The 20,461-nt window shown below is 40.8% G+C and overlaps 1 protein-coding gene across 2 annotated transcripts; it reads left to right on the forward strand.

Moving 5' to 3' along the window:
* Positions 1-257: 257 nt before the first annotated feature.
* TMEM19 (transmembrane protein 19) lies at positions 258-20,038 on the forward strand. Of its 2 annotated transcripts, XM_061124541.1 has the most exons (6): positions 259-741; positions 2,647-2,760; positions 11,743-11,880; positions 12,274-12,528; positions 13,673-13,882; positions 15,766-20,038. In XM_061124541.1, the coding sequence occupies exons 1-6, from the start codon at positions 612-614 to the stop codon at positions 15,927-15,929; spliced, it is 1,011 nt and encodes a 336-aa protein (XP_060980524.1). In that variant the 5' UTR covers positions 259-611; the 3' UTR covers positions 15,930-20,038. The 2 variants fall into 2 exon arrangements, with proteins under 2 accessions (XP_060980533.1, XP_060980524.1); XM_061124550.1 differs by lacking the exon at positions 2,647-2,760 and having other exon boundaries at positions 258-741.
* The last annotated feature ends 423 nt before the right edge of the window (positions 20,039-20,461 follow it).

Genomic DNA, 20,461 nt, shown 5'->3' on the forward strand with positions numbered 1-20,461 from the left:
GCCGCCCTTTAAACGCTCGCGTGAGCGAGGCCACGCCCGCGGTGGCCGCGGAGCATGCGCGCAGGAGGCGCATCTTGGGCGCAGACGAGAGGGCGGGCGCGGGCGGAGCTCCGGCGTCCTGTGCCCGGCCGGCTGGATCAGGCCTCTGGAGCCGCGCGGGCGGCCGTGCGGAGCGACCACGCGCGGTCGGGCGCGACTCGCAACCGGGTCACCGCGCGTCCTAGTCCCGCGTCCCGCCCCTTCGCCCCGCGGGCGCCCGGCCTCTGCGCACGGGCGGGCGGGGAAGGCGGAGGTCGCCGCCCCGGGCCTCTGGTTGGCTGCCCCCGCTTCCCTTTCCCGTGCGCGGCGGTGAAGTTCAGGTGTGAAGTGACGGAGCTCTGCGAGCGGGCGCTCCTCGCGGCTGCGGCTTCATCTCCTCGCCTAAGCTCCCGTGGCAGTACTCAGCCCAGTATCTAGAGACGGTTTCGAGCTTTGTTGTTTTCCGGACTGGTGGCAAATGTTAGCATTTATGTTCGCCTCTATACGAATGTTTTGCTGGCCACTTAACTGACTTTATTTTTCTCCGAAAGGCGAGATAGTTTCTTCCCCAGGTGTTTATATCCTTATTTTTCATGCGAGATCTTGACGACAATACGTACAAAAAATACATAAAGATGATAACTAATATAGTTATATTGAGCCTGATCATTTGCATTTCTTCAGCTTTCTGGATTATGTCTATGACTGCAAGCACCTATTATGGTGAGTATGAATGTTCTAATTTGTCTTTAATCGGTGAAATTTAGAATGTCCCATTTTGAAGGCCAAAACTCATATCCTCTGAAGGGTTATAAACTGTTGTGTTTATTTAACTTCTGTGGCCTGACTTGGATTTACTAACATGGAAATATACAGTGCCTTGAACGTTTTAAAGCTTTTAATAAATATTGCTTGTCATACCAGTTATACCTGTTCCAAAATATGTTTTATATTTTATGTAATTGTTACGTCTATCTCGGTGAAAAGCAAGTGAAGTGAAACATAATTTTGCAAAGCAATTGCAGTGGTACTTTTAATAAGAACATTCATAAAGTTCATCAGTTTCATGTGTCCGGTAAAAAAAATGAAAATAAACGACACAGTGTTCACATTTGGAGATTTGGAAGATTTGCCTGCTGTTTGGTCACTGCCAAAGAGCAAAATTGTTTTAAAGCCTGAAACCAATTTGCATAAATACAAGGTACTCTGAACTCAAAACTTGAAGGTTTTGAAGCTGGTGTAGAGCACAAGTATGCTGTTGTACAGATTCCTTGATACCCCTTTATAAAAACGGAATACTGTTCAGTTGAAAGGAAAAGTGAAAAATAGAGTGAGAGAGTAAACTCTTTTAAATGGTTATAAGTGACTGCCATCTTAGACCTTAGTCGTTTTGCAAAGAAATGTGTGAATAATCTAGTGAGTGTTTTCCAAGCTACAGATTTCTGGCTGTTCATTCATGATTCCCAGTAGGGGATGAGGGCAGGGGGAGGGAGGTAAGTAACACTGGCAGGTTAACTATGACTTGAACTAAATATAGTAAGCCAGGATTTGTAAATTGAAGTGGCCCCTTGGGACCAGGCACCTAATGCAGGTAAGTGAAGCTGTCCAAGGCTTTTCTTTGAGTGTTAAGCACATGAGAACAGTTTGCACTTCTAGAAATAGGATTTTCCCAGTTTTTTTTTTAATGTTTCACCCTCTTTGTCTTGCATTTTCCTTTTTTTTTTTCATTTTTTTAAAAATTTTATTGTTTTAGTTGATGTACAATATTATATGTTACAGGTGTGCAATACAGTGAGTCATAATTTTTAAAAGTTATGCTCCATTTATAGTTATTATAAAATATTGACTATAACATTTACCAATTTTCAGTAGAAATGTGGGCACAAACAATAGTTCATGGTTTTTTTTTTTTTCATGTTTTTCTTGACTATAATCATTTTATATTAAAGGGGCGAGTTTACATGGTATCGCCATGAATGGTCTAAAGGAGGTTGTTTCTCTTCCCCTGTAGTCAGTTCTGCCATGTGAGCCTGAGCATCCAGGTTTTAAAACAGGAAACAAGAGTCTGGATTTTTTTATACTAAATTTCCTAATCTTTTATTGACTCAGTTATCTGAAAAAAATTATGCTTGCCAAAACAAAACAAAGGATTCAACCTTTGGGAAAATCAGTTGCTAACCTTTGAATCCTGAGGTGTGTATGTAGCCTGTGGGAATGTCATCTTTTTAAAAAGTCTCTGTGAAAGGCAGAGAGAGGAATAATTGGATCCTGTTTAAAAAAAAAAAAAACTAGATCCTGTTTGTTCTCTGCAGTTCTTGAGGTTGAATACATGCCTCCTTTCCAAAGAAAGAACCAGAAATGCATTTCACATCTTCAAATATGTATCAGATACCTGTTATTATAAACAGTTGTAAATGGTTATCAAAACTTAGACAGGACTTATTTTGTCACTCACCAGTAGGATTGTCTCTCTTGAGTTTCAACGTAAATATTTTACTTTGGTGGCTTCATCTCAGTTTCTCTACTTACAACAGTATTTTAATCCAGAATACAGTTATCAAAGCTTGCACCCAAGACTAACCTGTGTAGGCTTGACACAATTTATGCTCTACTTCTATAATTTTTCAGGTAACTTTCAGCCTGTTTCTCCTTGGCGTTGGCTGTTTTCTGTTGTTGTTCCTGTGTTGATCGTCTCTAATGGGTTTAAGAAGAAAAGTCTAGATCACAGTGGGGCTTTAGGAGGTATGTTTTTCTTTTGAACATTTGGCATATAATTGCTTATGTAATTTAAATGGGTGGTTTCTAAATTCTGAACATAAGAGACTATAAATCACAATGTTACTTAGTGTAGACAATAATAAAGTTATGCCTTGCTCGCCATTCCTATTCTGCCAGAATTTCAGATACTAACATATCCTTTCAGTGTGACAAACAAATTGAACTTCGTAGTTGATAACAAGTAAATTAGTGGGATAGACTTTTGAGGACCTTGATTATTCAGCTTCTGAGTTGGATTAAATTTTCTGCAGGCAGAAACATGGGAGCATTTTACCTCAAGGTAAAGTGTAAGAGCCATTGGGAAGGATGTGGTCAGTCGTGTCCAGCTCTTTTCGACCCCAAGGACTGTAGCCGGCCAGGTTCCTCTATCCATGGGATTCTCTAGGCAAGAGTACTAGAGCCAGTCGCCACTTCCTGCTCCAAGGGGTCTTTTCCTGTCCAGGGGTTGAACCCACATCTCTTGCATCTCCTTCGCTGCAGGCAGGTTATTTTCCACTGAGCCTCCTGGGAAGCCCATTTTGGGAAGAATAGCACTTGGAAATTACTATTAGTACCTCAAGTGGAGTAGTCCCAACTGAGTATTCTCAAATCTTCAGGATTGCGATGAGGACAGGCCATTTATTTATTCTTCTGACAGATATTTATTAAGCATTTACTGTGTGCCGCTCTTCTAGAAACTGGGAGTATAGCTGTGAACAAAGGCAAGTTTCAGATCTTATGGAACTTCTATTCTTTAGTACAGTTAGATTAATAAAATGCATAAACCTTTTCATATATTGATAAAGTTTATGAGAAAAACTAAAGATAATAAAGTGTGAATATTGGGGAATGTGGGACACTTTTCTGTGAATAGGCTCAGGATTAACCTTTGTGTTAAAGAAGTGGTTTTGAACTGGGACCTGAAAAAGTCAGAAATGAGAACTGCAAGAAGCATGTTCCAGGCTTGACAAAACAAGCAGAAAGGCCCTGACATGTTCAAGCCTGGTTTGTTTGGGAGTGAGAATAAGACTCATTCGACTGGAAAAGTCATGAGAGATAAATATTGAAGACAGATGCAATGGCCAGATAATACAGGGCTGCAGAGCATAATAAAGATTTCATCCCAAGCTAGAATCTCCCTGTCTCGAACCAGAGGAGTGATGGGATCTGATATGACTTTGGGATTTTCATATCCTGCCAACGGTATAAGCCCCGAGACATGAGGATTCCCCTCAAATATGTCCTATAGGCTGGGATCACTACATACACGATGCTGATTATTTAGAACTGGCAGGTCTCGAAGCCACCTGCCCAGCCTTCAAGAGGCTGCTGATCATAAGCCTTAATGTACTGTAAACGTGCTTTCTCTCCTCTGTGTTCACATACAGCAGAGATTTTATAATGTATTATGAACTAGAGTGGGCCTTCACGGAGGCAAGATAGTCTGATAGGTAAAGGAGCAAGCACTGGAATCAGGCAAGATGAGTTTGAATAATGGCTAGGAAAGTCGTGGGGCTTTGAGAAAGTCACTTAACCTCCCTGTACCTCAGTTTTCTCTTCAGAGAAGAGGGTTTTTAACATCTAACCTAGAAATTAACATGCCATTGTAAGTCAACTATACTTCAACTTTTTAAGGATTCAGAAGATGAATAAATGCTTCCTGTGCATTAAAAGAATCCAGCCTAGAGAAGGACAACACCATGAAAGTAACAGCCTTAAGCTCCATGGCACCTCATTAAGCTCCATGGCACCTTTCAAAGTCCTAGGAAGGGCCCTAGCATTGTGCTCTCATGGTCCTCTTGTTTTGTAAATTTTTCAGAGGTAAAAGATTTAAAAAAAAAAAAAAAAAAAGTGAGCTTCAAGACCCACAAAATCTTGATCTACCCCTCATTTCATTCTTAGAGTTGCAGCAAGAATGAAATAGCTTCTGTGAAGTTTTTAGCTCAGTGCCTAGACATATAGCCAGCGTGTACAGGGTGATTGCCATTATTAGGCACAGGTCCTCGGGGAATGACGCTCATTCTCGTTCTTCAGAGCTGAGACACACTCTTCGAGTTCTGTTGAGAAACTGAGAAATCTGTTGTTAGCACTTTGAAAGCACTAACTCATCTATAGCAAATAATTTGAGCAGTCTCTGATTGAGTATAATAATACAGAGTTATGCTTGCTAGAAATGTTTTTTGTCAGGTAGCCTTGCCTTGGTTTTCATTATTCTTGACCTGTGGGAAGAAGCGTCCAGTTCTTGGAGTGCTGTCTTCCTTTGACTTCCATGCTGTTTATTGTCCTGTTTTCTTCTCTTACTTTTCTGCTCTCCACTTTGGTTTCTTTCCTGCTACCATTTCCTTTTCTGCCTTCTAGCCCTTGGGCCTCTATTCCTCCCCTACTTGGCTTGATTGAGAATTAGAAGATAAGCATTTGAATCCTGGCATTGCCGCCTCTCTCTCTGTGAACTTGGCCATGGCACCTATCTCCTCCGAGCCTCACTTTCTTCATGAAATAGGTCCCTGTGGGCTTCTTGGTGACGCTCAAACAAGAAAATGTGTGGGACACCGTATCTTTTAATCTATGAAGTCTTATACAATAAACTCCCCACAGACAGACTCTATCGTATGCTTCTGTGTCCCATGCTTTTTTGAATCGTGCTGCACACTGTTGTAACAGTGCTTGGGAAATACATGTAGATGGATTTTAAAACTCCACTCTTTACCTAATCATTCATTCTATGGAAAGTTGGTATCTTTTTTGTTTGGAGCTTCTTTTCCTCTTAAGGATAAAAAACTACTCTTGATTCAAAGTATATCATCGTACTTGGGAAATCTGTCCTAACATGTGACTGCAAGTCACTTAAACTTCGTCTTAATGACTATTCCCACCTGTAAAATGAGAAGGGATAATAATGTCTATAGCACTGACTCATCATGAGGAGTCATACATATAAAATGATTAGCATAGGACCTGGCACTTAAAATATATATTTTATAAATGTTAGTATTGTTTTCCTTCCACAATTACTATTATAGTCATAGGGATTTTACTCAGTTTTGCAATAGCATGTCTTTAGTGTGCTTGGAATTGAGAAGAGTTTCAGAACATCCTCAGGATCTGGATATTTGGAGTGCTCTCCTCCCCTCAAGAGAAAGAGTACCTCTAGAATAAGGAGAGGATGACAGGCGGGCTTATGTGAGAATGTGCTTGTAACCTGTAAAGCACTGTGCAGGTGATCTGCTCCAAGGAAGTGTTGTCCAGTCTAGTTACTCAGCGTTCCTTTGAACATGTCTGTGTAGACAGTTTGTCATCAATCTCTTGACAAGTTTAAATTTAATTTCACTTGTCAAGACTCTCGGGTTTAGTGATTTTTGCTTTTTTAAATTCATTCCTACAACAAATATTTAGTTTGCCAGACACTGTCTTGGGCACTGAAGACTAAGTAGTGAACAAAACAGGTAAAAATTTCCATTGTCAAAGAGCTTGCATTTCTAGTCGGGGAAGCAGATGAGAAGTAGGAGGTGTTTGAGGCATTTAATCCCAGGAAGAAGATGCTGTGAGGGTGATGGGCGTGCCCAGCCAGTGGGGTGTTGTCAGAAAAGGCCAGTGGCTGTGCTTCATGTGGTCTCACAGAGGTGGCCTCACCTCTTTGGTTATCATAGTTCAGGTACGGTTTTCAATCTTTTCAAATAGAAATCTCATTCTGTCAGGTACCCAGAATTGATCAGAGCCAAAGACAATGGTTTATGTTGCCCAGTGTCACAAAGGACTAATCAATGAGCCAGAGTGCTACTTTATTATTACTCTGATTAAATATAGAACTCCTGGGCCAACTGGGTGCAAACATCACTGTTCAGGTCAGGCCAGTTGAGAAGTCAGCTTTATTTAGAAGCTTTCCAGGTGGCTCAATGGTAAAGAATCTGCCTGCCAGTGCAGGAGAATCAGGAGACATGGGTTCCATCCCTGGATGAGGAAGATCCCCTGGAGGAGGAAATGGCAACCCACTCCAGTATGCTTGTCAGGAAAAATCCTACGGACATTGGAGCCTGGCAGGCTATGGTTCATGGGGTCGCAAAGAGTTGGACACAACGGCACAGACACACCTTACTGAGAAACAGTCAGTAATGCAAACGCATAGTTCAGAGAGTTCTGACCTTGGTATAGTGTTCAGGTCTGCCAACCTCTGGTTCTCTTGGCCTTCATATTCTATATTTTGGGCCAACCAGCCTTGTTATTGATTCTCACAGTCTTTCTCTAGGCAGTAGTACATTTGATATAATTGATTACATTTGAGTTTATTAGATTAAAAAATGTCAATTGTACCTTTCCCTTTTCTGCCTCCCAGAGACTATTCCCAGGCCCCTTTGATTGCAATTTTAGGTAACTTTCAGCCTAGAGATCTCTTCAAGAAAATTAGAGATACCAAGGGAACTTCTCATGCAAAGATGGGCACAGTGAAGGACAGAAATGATATGGACCTAACAGAAGCAGAAGATATTAAGAAGAGGTGGCAGGAATACAAAGAAGAACTGTACAAAAAAGATCTTCACGACCAAGATAATCACAATGGTGTGATCATTCACCTGGAGCCAGATCCTGGAATGCAAAGTCAAGTGGGCCTTAGGAAGCATCACTAAAAACAAAGCTGGTGGAGATGATGGCATTCCAGTTGAGCTATTTCAAATCCTAAAAGATGATGCTGTGAAAGTGCTGCACTCAGTATGCCAGCAAATTTGGAAGACTCAACAGTGGCCACAGGACTGGGAAAGCTCAGTTTCATTCCAATCCCAAAGAAAGGCAATGCCAAAGAATGCTCAAACTACCGCACAATTGCACTCATCTCACACACTAGCAAAGTAATGCTCAAAATTCTTCAAGCCAGGCTTCAGCAGTACGTGAACTGAGAACTTCCAGATGTTCAAGCTGGTTTTAGAAAAGGCAGAGGAAGCAGAGATTGAATTGCCAACATCCGTTGGATCATCGAAAAAGTAAGAGAGTTCCAGAAAAATATCTGCTTTATTGACTATGCCAAAGCCTTTGACTGTGTGGATCACAGCAAACTGTGGAAAGTTCTTTAAGAGATGGGAATAACCAGACCACCTGACCTGCCTTCTGAGAAATCTGTATACAGGTCAAGAAGCAACAGTTAGAACTGAACATGGAACAGCAGAGTGGTTCCAAATCGGGAAAGGAGCACATCAAGTCTGTATATTGTCACCCTGCTTATTTAACTTATATGCAGAGTACATCATGAGAAATGCCGGGCTGGATGAAGCACAAGCTGGGATCAGGGTTGCCGGGAGAAATGTCAATAACCTCAGATATGCAGATGATAACACTCTTATGGCAGAAAGGGAAGAAGAGCTAAAGAGCCTCCTGATGAAAGTGAAAGAGGAGAGTGAAAAAGTTGGCTTAAAGATAAACATTCAGAAAACTAAGATCATGGCATCTGGTCCCATCACTTCATGGTAAATAGATGGGGAAACAGTGGCTGACTTTATTTTTCTGGGCTCCAAAATCACTACAGATGGTGACTGCAGCCATGAAGTTAAGAGACGCTTGCTCCTTGGGAGAAAAGTTATGACCAACCAAGACAGCTTATTAAAAAGCAGAGACATTACTTTGCCAACAAAGATCCATCTAGTCAAGGCTATAGTTTTTCCAGTAGTCATATATGGATGTGACAGTTGGACTATAAAGAAAGCTGAGCACTGAAGAATTGATGCTTTTGAACTGTGGTGTTGGAGAAGGCTCTTGAGAGTCCCTTGGACTGCAAGGAGATCCAACCAGTCCATCCTAAAGGAGATCAGTCCTGAATATTCATTGGACGGACTGATGCTGAAGCTGAAATTCCAATACTTTGGCCACCGGATGTGAAGAGCTGACTCATTTGAAAAGACCCTGATGCTGGGAAAAATTGAGGGCAGGAGGAGAATGGATGGCAGAGTATGAGATGATTGGATGGCATTACAGACTCAATGGACATGGGTTTGAGTAAAGTCTGGGAGTTAGTGATAGACAGGGAGGCCTGGTGTGCTGCAGTCCATGGGGTTGCAAAGAGTCGGACACGACTGAGTGACTGAACTGAACTGACTGATTCCCTCTATCAGAGCTCTTTATAGACAGTGTTGTCTCACCTCCCCAAATGACATCTGCCAGTTACAGAATTAACATGTTTTAAACTCAGAAGGTAGCCATAATCCTTGAGTCTTCACTTTCCTTGAAAGCTTCCCATTGTTACATGTATTAAGTCCTTAGCACTGAGGAACCGTTAGAGATGTTAGAGGTGGGTTGAAGAGGTGGAATAGACATGCGCTGCAGACGGCAGTTCCTAATCTAAAAGTTCAGACATAACTGGGAGATACAAAAATTTCTAAGATATTTTTAGGCTACATCAAAGAAATCATTCCTTTGAAGCATGTTGCCTTCAATTTATTTCCTCATTCTGAACCTATCCTCAACTTGAACATTGGTTGCTTCATGTGGTATTTTGTGGTTGAAGTGGAGGGCAGCCCCTTGGAGAAGGGTGGGGCATGGTGGTGGTGAGGGAGAAAGGCACTCTGACTGTTACTTCACGTACTTCCATATGTTTTGGCCTTCCTCCCCGGGACTTGTGTACTGCGTGCATGTGTGCTCATTTGCTTAGTTGTGCCCAACTCTTTCTGACCGCCTGGACTATAGCCTGCCAGGCTCGTCTGTCAATGGGATTTTCCAGGCAAGAATACTGGAGTGAGTCATCATTTCCTTCTTCAGGGGGTTGGGGGCGGGGCCTTCCTTGATAGCTCAATTGGTAAAGAATCCACTTGCAATGAGGGATACCTGGGTTCGATCCCTGGGTTGGGGAGATCCCCTGGAGAAGGGAAACGCTACCCCCTCCAGAATTCTAGCCTGGAGAATGCCATGGAGTGGGTAGCCTGGGTCAGACATGACTGAGTGACTTTCACTTTTCTCCAGGGGATCTTCCCGACTCAGGAATCAAACCCATGTTTCCTGCATTGGCAGGTGGATTCTTTATCACTGAGCCACCAGGGAAGCCCACTTGTATACTACTTGTGTAATATATTAAAAAAACAATTGAAAAGACTTTAAGGTTGGATAACATAATAATATAATTGCAACAATAATGTGATTGTTGAGGTTTTGCCACTGTAACTGCTATTTAATATTATTGCTAATGATAGTAGTTAACATTTATTAAGGACTTTCTATGTGCTGGCTTATATAATAAGCTGGCTTTAATAATATTATTAAAATTATCTCATTTAACTTTTCACAGTAAGCCAGTGAGGTAGGAATTATTATTAATACACTGATGAGAAATGGAAGCTTAAAGTTAGGTAACATCCAGTTTTTCAATAGTCAATGCAGCAGTTCAGGTTTTAACTTCAGAATGTTCAGCTCCAGAGGTGAAGCACTTTATTACTATTGGTACTTTATACAGCGTTATCCTGTTTCTTGCACTCTCAATTACAATGTACTGAACTTAAGTAAAATGCCAATAATCAAGTAATTCAGTGACTGATGAATCAGTCTAGATCGAGCTAACCAATGGAAGGAGTTACTTAAGAAATAGGAATCTGGGCCCTTGTTCTGTTATTTAATACTTAAATTATTAAATACATAGTAGCATACTTAATTGTTTAATATCTGTTCTGTTACTTAGTAGTGTTTGTTGTGTTATTTAATAAAAATCTTCATATAGCAAAACTGAATATATTTATCTTAAGAGTTACAGAGAGCAGAGATTGTCCACCATGCAGTTAGGGGTGAAGAGGTTGTAGTTAGTAATATTACCCTAGCGGGTGGCCTGGATAGGGCCAGAGGATCGCTGTGCCTGATTGTGCTCCTCACAGTCTCAGAAAATGCAAGGCTGGAAGGACTCGTGTATGTGCATGAATATATATGCATGAGTGTATATTTGTATGTGTGTATTCACTTGCTTTGTCCACAAAAAGCAAATATATCTCAGTAGACATGGATAGACCATGAGCCTAGATTTTGACCTCGAATATCCATTCCCCACTTTCTCCAGAGCTCTTTGGAGAAATGGCTGCTTTCAGGGCTGGGGCAAAGTAGGTTTAAGATGAGCCCCAAGCATTCTGTTATGCCAGAAAGAAAAGAAATGCTTTAAATATATATAGAGAGAGATCATGTCACATGAATACAGTTTTGTCTATTTTGTGTGTTTTGTCTGATATTGGTATAGCCACCCCTGCTCTCTTTGAGTCACTTATTTGCATGGATTATCTTTTTCAGTTCTTTTACTTTCACCCCATTGTGTTTTTAGATTTAAAGCAAGTCTCTTGTAGTCAGCACATAGTTGGACCAGTATTTTTATCATTTTGCAGTCTCTGTTTTTTTGATTGGATCACTTAACCCATTTACATTTAAAATAATTACTAATAAGGAGAGACTTACTTCTGTCATGTTGGAATTTGTTTTCTATCTGCCTCTTTCTCCCAGATTCACTCTTGGATGGTCTATTTACTGAATTTTTTGTAAAGTGGAAAAAATATCCCAGATATGAAGGGAAAATGTAAAAAATAGAAACTTGAAAGACTATGCTGCTGCTAAGTCACTTCAGTCGTGTCCAACTCTGTGCGACCCCATAGACGGCAGCCCACCAGGCTCCCCCGTCCCTGGGATTCTCCAGGCAAGAACACTGGAGTGGGTTGCCATTTCCTCCTCCAATGCATGAAAGTGAAAAGTGAAAGTGAAGTCGCTCAGTCATCTCTGACTCTTAGCAACCCCATGGATTGTAGCCTACCAGGCTCCTCTGTCCATGGGATTTTCCAGGCAAGAGTACTGGAGTGGGTTGCAATTGCATACTGTTTGGTAATATCTTAGTTGGTAAAAATGTAAATATATTAGAAATGAACATTTCCAGTTTTAATATGAAAATAACTGAAAAAATTCATTCTTTTTTTCCACAGTGTTAGTGTATGGCCTAAGTGTAATTTTGTATATATGTGTTTCTTTCAGGGCTCGTGGTTGGCTTTATCCTAACCATTGCAAATTTCAGCTTTTTCACCTCTTTGCTGATGTTTTTTCTTACTTCCTCAAAACTTACTAAATGGAAGGGAGAAGCAAAGAAACGTCTAGATTCAGAATACAAGGAAGGTAAAATGAATTATATTTAATGTCACTTAAATTAGTAACTTTTATTTCATCTTAACATATCATAAGCTTTTAATCAGAACCTATTTAGACTCATGAAACATAAATTTTATATGAGGATTATTTAAAGAAGCGGCCTGATATAGTTTATTATTACTCTACCATGATGGCAAGAACAGCAGAATTTTAGAAGTACTGAAGTCTATCATTAATTATTCTGAAACAATATAGAATGTGGGCAGTGTTATCATCCCACTGTTAGTCATTTTAAACATTGTGGTCATTTTTCTTTTCTTAACTTTCACAGTGTAAATAGGAACAGTTACAGGTGACTGCGTGGTCTTCCCCCTGAGGGGGAAGCATCCTTGTCCTCCTCGCTTTCTTGTTGCACCCTAGGTGGGCAGAGGAACTGGATCCAGGTGTTCTGCAATGGGGCCGTGCCCACAGAGCTGGCCCTGCTGTACATGATAGAAAGTGGCCCCGGGGAGATCCCGATAGACTTCTCCAGACAGCACACTGCTTCCTGGATGTGTTTGTCTCTCTTGGCTGCGCTGGCCTGCTCTGCTGGAGACACGTGGGCTTCAGAAGTTGGCCCTGTGCTGAGTAAGAGCGCGCCAAGGCTGATAACGACCTGGGAGAAAGTTCCAGTTGGTGAGTCTTTATTGAAGTTTCTTTTTTAAAAAAAAAAAACGAACAGGGACTTCCCTCGAGATTCAGTAGTTAAGACCCGAGGTTCCACTGCAGGGGATCCAGGTTCCATCGGTAATCAGGGAACTAAGATCCCTCATGACACACAGTGTGGCCAAAAAAAAAAATCCTCTTGATTTATCGTGCTTATTATTTAAAAGCCTTTTAAGAGTTTCCGTTTGGGGTCTCCCCTAGTGGTCCAGTGGCTAAGACTCCATGCTCCCAATGCAGGTCTGAGTTCAATTCCTGGTCAGGGAACTAGATCGTGTATGCCACAAGGAAGACTGAGGACCCCACATGCCAAAACTAAAACCCAGCGCAGCCAAATAAACAAATAATTTTTAAAAAAGAGAGAATTTCAATTTTCCCCCTTAATTGGAAAATGACTATAGGCTATTTAAACTGGTGATAATAAGTAGTATTTGCAGGAAGTGTTAGTAAGTCCTAGATAAATTGTATGGAAACATAGAGCTTGACCTGCGGGGCTTATCAGTAGGGAGGGAAAAGGAAAGAAATGATAGAGTATCTCTTGGGAGCCTGTTATGTGGTCAGTGCTTCGGTGTGTATCTCATTTTCCCATTGTTGTTATCAACTACTGCTACCGATGTTAATACTACTAGTGCTTTATCATCATCTCCTCCTCTTTCTTCTCCTTTTTCCTTGCTTTTGTCCCCTTCATTATCAGCAGCAGCAACATAACAATGAATATATTTGAGTACCTGCTCGGTGCAAAGCAGTGTTCTAACTGCTCTCCATTATTACTGTTTACTCTTAATAATCATGTACATTGGTCCTTTTATTTTTTATATCTCACAAACAAGTAAACTAAGGCATAGAGAAGTTACCTAACTTCATCACAGTCACCAAGCTTGGAAATGACAGAACTGAGATTGAAACCAGACAGCCTGGCTCTCCTCAACTCACTGCTGAAAATGTCAGGAATTATTGAGGAGAAATGCCTCTTTTCTAAGTAGGAGGGTCTTTGGATTGCATCAGAGTGAACCCTTTCTTTGAGTTGGTTTTGATTAGACAGGTAACAGATGTTTTGCTTCTTACTTCCTGTGTTGGTTGATTCTTTGCCAGCTGATTTTCCCATGTTCTTCTTTAGGGACCAATGGAGGAGTGACGATGGTGGGCCTTGCCTCCAGTCTTCTTGGTGGGACCTTTGTGGGCATCGCTTACTTCCTCACACAGTTGGTTTTTGTTAACGATTTAGACATTTCTGCTCCCCAGTGGCCAATTATTGCATTTGGGGGTCTGGCTGGACTACTAGGATCAATTGTGGATTCATATTTAGGAGCTACCATGCAATTTAGTGGTAAGAACATAACCTTATTATTGCAACTTATTGGTGTATTAAAGAAATGAGCACTTAGCCACACACAGTAGTAGCAGTGCCTAGCTGCTTCAGAGAAGATATGTTTTAGACATATCTTAGATATGTCATGTTTATGGACAAAAAATTATAGGACTGTATTTTTGACTAATTGTAAACAAGTTAGTTTCTTTTCTGTGGAAAGTGGAAAGCATGACAACAGAGATATTTAATGTTTTTTTGGGGGGGGTTGTTTTTTTCACCCACACTGCTTGTTGATTGCTAAAGGTCTGATCATGACACTGAATAAATGTGTCCTTAAAACCAAAAGAAAAGAGACAGGGGCTTCCTTGGTGGTGCAGTGGGTAGAAGTCTGCCCAGCAGGGCCGGAGACACAGGTTCGATCCCTGATTAGGAAGGTTCCACATGCCATGGGGCAGCGGGGCCTGTGCAAGAGCCCCTCCACTGCAACAAGAGAAGCGGCACAGTGAGGAGCCAGCACACTGAAACGAAGAGACGCTCCCACTCTGCACAACTGGAGAGAGCCCTTGCAAAACCGTGAGGCCCAGTGCAGCCAAAACCGAAATAAATGTGTTTAAAAAAAGAGAAAGAAGTAGGAAAGAAATATGGAAAAGGAAAAAAGAGAAGATAATAAAAACAATCCCAAAGACACAGATTGTTGAGGGAGCCAGTATAATAGGGCAAAGTCTCTAATACAATTTTGAATGTCTTATTCTTTTGTGATAAACTGACTGAAAGAGAATTACTCCTGCAGAGCAATGAGTAGAAGCTATACAGGGAATGATCATGCAGGAGACAGATGCATTTGCTTGTGGGATTTTCATCCCAGGGAAGCAGAATTTGGGAGTCAGATCACTCTTATGCCCCTCTTTCCATTTGTTTTCCAAATCCATTTAAGAAATAATTCTGCTAACCTGACGCTACACAGATGATGTACTTTTCTACTGTGACGTCCTGCCTGCTAGTCCTGCATCAAGATACATAAGCGTTTTCTCCAGCATTTTCTGTGCTCTGCACCTAAGGCTCTCCTGTCATGTCAGTGTACCGACTTGTTCCCTTTGGTGTGTCTTGGCTCCAGCCTCTGACCAGCCACATGTTCTCCTTTGATTCATACAGTGAAGAGGCTGGAAGTCTCCAGACAGTTCCCCAAACACAGTGCTCCCAGTTCTCTTCATGCCCTGGTGTAATCTCTTTCCACCAACAAAACATCTGTGCTCTCAGCTTCATTAGTCTTACCTAGATGCTGGGAGGAAGCAGTCAGATTTTAATTTATACTAAAGGGTCAGTAACCATACACACAACACATTAGACCTTTTATGTTAAAGAGCCTAGGTTTTATTCTAAACTGAGTTCTAACTTGGAAATTTCTGATCATATTGAGTAGGTTGGAAAAAAACTGTGGGCTGGGGGGCAGATTGGATTCATCTCTGTGTGCCTCCTTTGTGTGAGCTCCTTGCTGGGCCTCTTAGTGTCTATTGTAGAGGTTGCAAAGGTGACCCCTGCTCTCAGGAGCCTTCCATGTGGTCTTAGAGGGGAGCCCCCGGGAAGGCAAGCCCAGTCTGCCAGTTTCATGCCACCTCTGCTTTTCAAGGCCTTCCTTCTCCTTCTGAAAGAACTCCAGCATTGTTGAGAGACCAGTATTTGAGGCGTACTGAGACCCATTTCTTCAAGGAAGCCTTTTGTAACCACGGGTTCCATCTCACTCACCATGTAGGTTATCCACTAAAGTCATTCTTTGAATGGCCGAGAATCTTTGCAAGGTTATCATCTTTAGAGGAGAAAGCTAATTTGGTTTTTTTTTTGCTGTTGTTTTTAAAATCAAGTCATTTGGATTTTCCACTTCATTCGCTTCTTTTTCATTCCAGGTTTGGATGAAAGCACTGGCATGGTGGTCAACAGCCCAGGGAAGGAGGTGAAGTACATAGCAGGGAAACCCATTCTCGACAACAATGCCGTGAATCTCTTTTCTTCTGTCCTCGTAGCCCTCTTGCTCCCAACAGCTGCTTGGGGTTTTTGGCCTAGACAGTGAACTTTATTTCATTTACCAAAGTTAAAACTATGATGAGTTTAGCTAAATTTGCAATTCCAAGTTTTATCCCAAGAAGAATACCTATAATGACAAAGCAGAAGTGCCAGTTCCTCTTCTAGTCCATTATTGATGGCATGTCAGTTTTCCTCCCTGTAATGCGTTTCTAATAGCTAATATCTTCCTGGTGAAAGACAATACTCAATTTAGCTACTTTTCTTCTGCTGAATGGAACTTGAACAGTGAAGTTATAACGTCCCAATATATTGAACTGAAAGTTCCTACATGGTAGATACAAATTTTGTTTATTTAAATCAGCAGAGGGACTAAAAGTGATAAAATTTTTAAATGGTTGAGTTGTGATGGAGAAATGTCTCCATGCCACTTACCCACATGTTGTATTCGTTTTAAGTATTGAAACGAATGCACACAGAAGCCTGTGTAAGTGTAGTATCTTGGACTTCTCCCGTTACCTGCCACTTATTACTGTGAAAAGTGTGGAGCGTGGTTCCTGGTGAGCTGCAACGTCTTCCCCACTTTTGTTCTTCCTTCCTCAGAGTTAGTGATGGAAAAAAAGTAAATGTCTTTTTCATGTGACCATTAGAATGCACACAAAAAAGATTATTTTTAAGTAAAAGCAAAAGAGAGATCTGAGATCTAAAAAATGTGCACCTTACTATATATTTCAGTTGGTCTCTGAGCAGAAGTTATCTTAAACTTAATAGCTTTAAGGAATTTTGTAGCCTTCTTTGAAATTTGTCTACGAATGTGGTTTACATTGGCATCTTGACCAGTGAGAGTCACTGGAAAATTAGTGCAATTATTGTTTCATTTGCTGTCCTAGAATTCACTGGAAGATGCTGTGATTTCCTCTACTATAGCCTCAACCAAAGTGAATTCTACTTTTCAGTTAGGTTCTTCAGTTTGATGTATGTGCTAAAGGAGTTTAATATAGTATGGATTATTGTGCTAAAAGTATTTTGAAATATCTCTCATGTGATTTCAATATCTTTTTTCCCTCGCGCCTTGTGCATTCATAGAAAAATTGAGGAGAGATTGATGAATAAGCCACTATCAGAGTGGAGAAAGCTTAGAATTCTTTATTGGTGACTGCTTCAGTGATTATCTAGAAATGACTTGGTTCAGGAAGAATTTTTTAAAAAAAACAGTTGACAGACTTAAGCCTTAAGCCAAGCAACTCAGTGGGTCTCAACCTGTCTGCTTTGTGTATACACTGACATCACCTGAGCATCTTTTTAAAGAAATACTTATATCTGCGCTTCTTCCAAAATTTCTGACTTGTGTGGTCTGGGACACAGACTGAGTATTGGGACTTTTTAAAGCCCTGGCTGCACCTTAGAATTGTGTAGGGAATTTTTAAAAACACTGTTGTCAAGGCCGCTCTCTAGACCAAGTAAATCAGAATGTCTGAAAGTGAGATCCATGCATGGGTTATTTTTAGAAAACTCCCTAGGAGGGTCCAGTGTTTAAACAGTTTGAAAACTATGAAATAGGAATATGCTGTCCTCAGTCACTCAGTCGTGCTTGACTCTTTACAGCCCTGTGGATGGACTGTAGCCTGCCAGCCTCCTTTGTCCATGGGATTTTTCCAGGCAAGAATACTGGAGTGGGTTGCCATTTCCTCCTCTAGAGGAACTTCCCATCGCAGGGATCGAACCCACTTCTCCTGTGTCTCCTGCTTCGGCAGGCAGATTCTTTACCACTGAGCCTCTAGGGAAGCCCCAAATTAAGAATACCTTTATACAAGTGTCAAATCATTTTGTTGTACACCTGAAATTAATGTTGTATGTCAATTATAGTTCAATAAAAATAAAAAAAGAATACCCCATACCTAAAAGTCTCAAAAGAGTGGGGCTTTTCATTTTTATGCAGACTGCTGTTAGCAGCAGCACTAGCTGCTGCCTTTATGGATGGGTAGCTTCTGGTAATACAGAGTCTTACGTGACTTCCCACATCATTGCTCTGTCATTTTTTTGAGTGCAGCTTGTGTGTTCCTAGAGCTGTTCTAACATTCCTCTTTTCTCTTTTTCCTGGAGATTTAGCCTCATGACGTTCTTTAGGGCAGACATACTCACTGGAACCATTTTGGGTTTGGTGGAATCACCACATTGGTAACATTTGGGGACGTATGCTTTACAATCCTTTATTTGAAAACCAAGGGCTAGTTGTGTTTTGGAATCAAAATTTTTCAGATTTTAGACAAGTGATAGGGTAAATATAAAATATTTTACTTAAAACTGTGCAAAGAGTCTAGAAGGGCACCCATTACCAAATACACTGATATTTCTGTGGTGAATATATGAATACCACCAATAAATGTGAAAACTAAGGACTCTGAGTGCCTCAAATCAGGTCAGATCAGTTTTTGTCACAGAATTTAGGAAGAAATTCTCTGTTTGCAGAGCATGTTTGGATATGATAATTGTAGACTTTTAAAAAAATGTGCTTTTTTAAAAAAAAAAGTCCATGTACTAGATATTTTACTGTAACAAATAAACAATTTATGTAAAAAAATGCTTTTCATGGAAGGAGCTCCATGGAGCCATTTACTAAAATAATATGTGTACTGCTGCCTACCTAGGCAGCCTAAAGGCATACGTTCTATTTCTTGCCATACTCTCACACAGTAGAAAAGAACAAGGTGTATGTGGCTCAGGGCAGCTCCTAAAGGAGATCTGAAGACTTCAAGGAGTATTATTTGAAGGCTTATCAAAGGAAGCCATCAGGAGAACAGTGAACTGATAAGACCAATCATTCCGTTCTTAGCTTTTCTCATCCCTTAAGTTATCTATGCCTTGGCCTGGGTGCGTATGGTGGTGGTTTAGTTGTTAAGTCATGTCCAATTCTTCCAACCCCATGGACTGTAACCTGCCAGGCTCCTCTGTCCATGGGATTCTCCAGGCAAGAATACTGGAGTGAGTTGCCATTTTCTTCTCCAGGGGATCTTCCTGACCCAGGAATCGGTATCTCTTTCTTTTTTCTAGCGGCTTTACCTGTAGGATGCTGGCTCCAGAAATGCCAACCTCATCCCCATTAGGCATAGACATAGTATAAAGAAAAATCACATGAGTTGACATGTTGTAAACGTTGCCACATGCCGGCAGCGCAGACAGCTGCTGCCTGTCTGTCCAGTGGGCGTCCTGGGGCTCCACCCTCTGGTGTTCCTGACACCCCGCAGTGAGAGGAGACTGCTTGGCCAGCAGATCCCAGGCGACTTGCAAGAGCTTTCAGCGTGCATGCACAAATGTGCAACTGCACCATGGAGTCCTGTTGCTTTAGCTTCAAATGGTTCTGAACATTTAAAAAATAAGTGTTCAGTATATGTTAATTAAGTTGTTTGAGCCTAATCAGCTTTCCCATTTAAGAGTCACTAAAAGTTGATGATCAGGAACATATTTCTGGAAGAAAATTAAAAAACCGGTTTGGTTACCTGAACTCTTTACAGGACTGCCATGACGCCAGTGTTTCTCAATCGTGTGACACAGTTCTAATGACTTTGGAACTAATGAATCAGGAAGTGATTGTAGAAGGGTTAGGGTTGAGACGGATTAACAGGGCAAAGCTTCTGAATTTATTTTTTCTGACAATACATGTTAATTCCCTTTCATTTATCATAACCACATCCTTTAAAACTTACTTTACACATGTGGCAACTCTTTTTTTAATGTTTGGATATTTTTTAATGTGTAATTAATACTCTGAATCTATCCTTTTTAAAAATTATAACACTAGAGGTAAACTAAAATATCCTTTGCCTCCACTACCTCCTCAACAAATCTAGCTTTCTCCCACCTTCCCCAAGATAACAGCTGTTAGTAATTTGAGATATTTTCTAGATGTTACTTGTTTGGGATGTATTTTAATGTATATTAATCAGTCAGATTTTCTTATAATTTGCACTGTCATTTTGCTGCTTCAAGTCAGGTACTTATACCCAAGAAACACCTATTTAGGAAAAATGATTAGAAGGATGTATACCAAAATATTAATGTGTTATCTGTTATGATTATAGATTATTTTTATTTTTGAAATAATTTTTTAAGTTTTTGATCTATTATTTACAATAAAGCTACTGTTAAATACAAAAATAATTTTAAATACATCTCTATGAGGTTTTTGTTTTTGGCTGTGTCGTGCTTCTTGTGGGATTTCAGTTCCCTGGCCAGGGATTGAACCCAGGCCTCATCAGTGAAAGCGCCAAATTCTAATCCCTGGACCACCAGGGAATTCCCTAAATACTTTTCTAAAAGTCTGCAATCAAATAAGTTTCTTCTGCAAATGAAAAAAATGCTCAGAGTAAACAAAATAATCTCTGGGAATAACCCCTCTTCCCCACCACCCTTCCCCATTGTTATTTTAAATGGTATTCCCTCTCTTTATAAACAGCGCTATTAGTAATGAATTTGAAAAGTAAAATGGGGTTTCAAGCAACATAAATCCAGTCATCCAACGGTCACCTGCTGTCTTTATGCTTCAGGCACTGTGTTCTGGATCTAATGAATCAAAGATGACTG

This window comes from Dama dama, chromosome 3 (genome assembly GCF_033118175.1).
Source record: "Dama dama isolate Ldn47 chromosome 3, ASM3311817v1, whole genome shotgun sequence".
NCBI classification, from domain to species: Eukaryota; Metazoa; Chordata; class Mammalia; order Artiodactyla; family Cervidae; genus Dama; species Dama dama.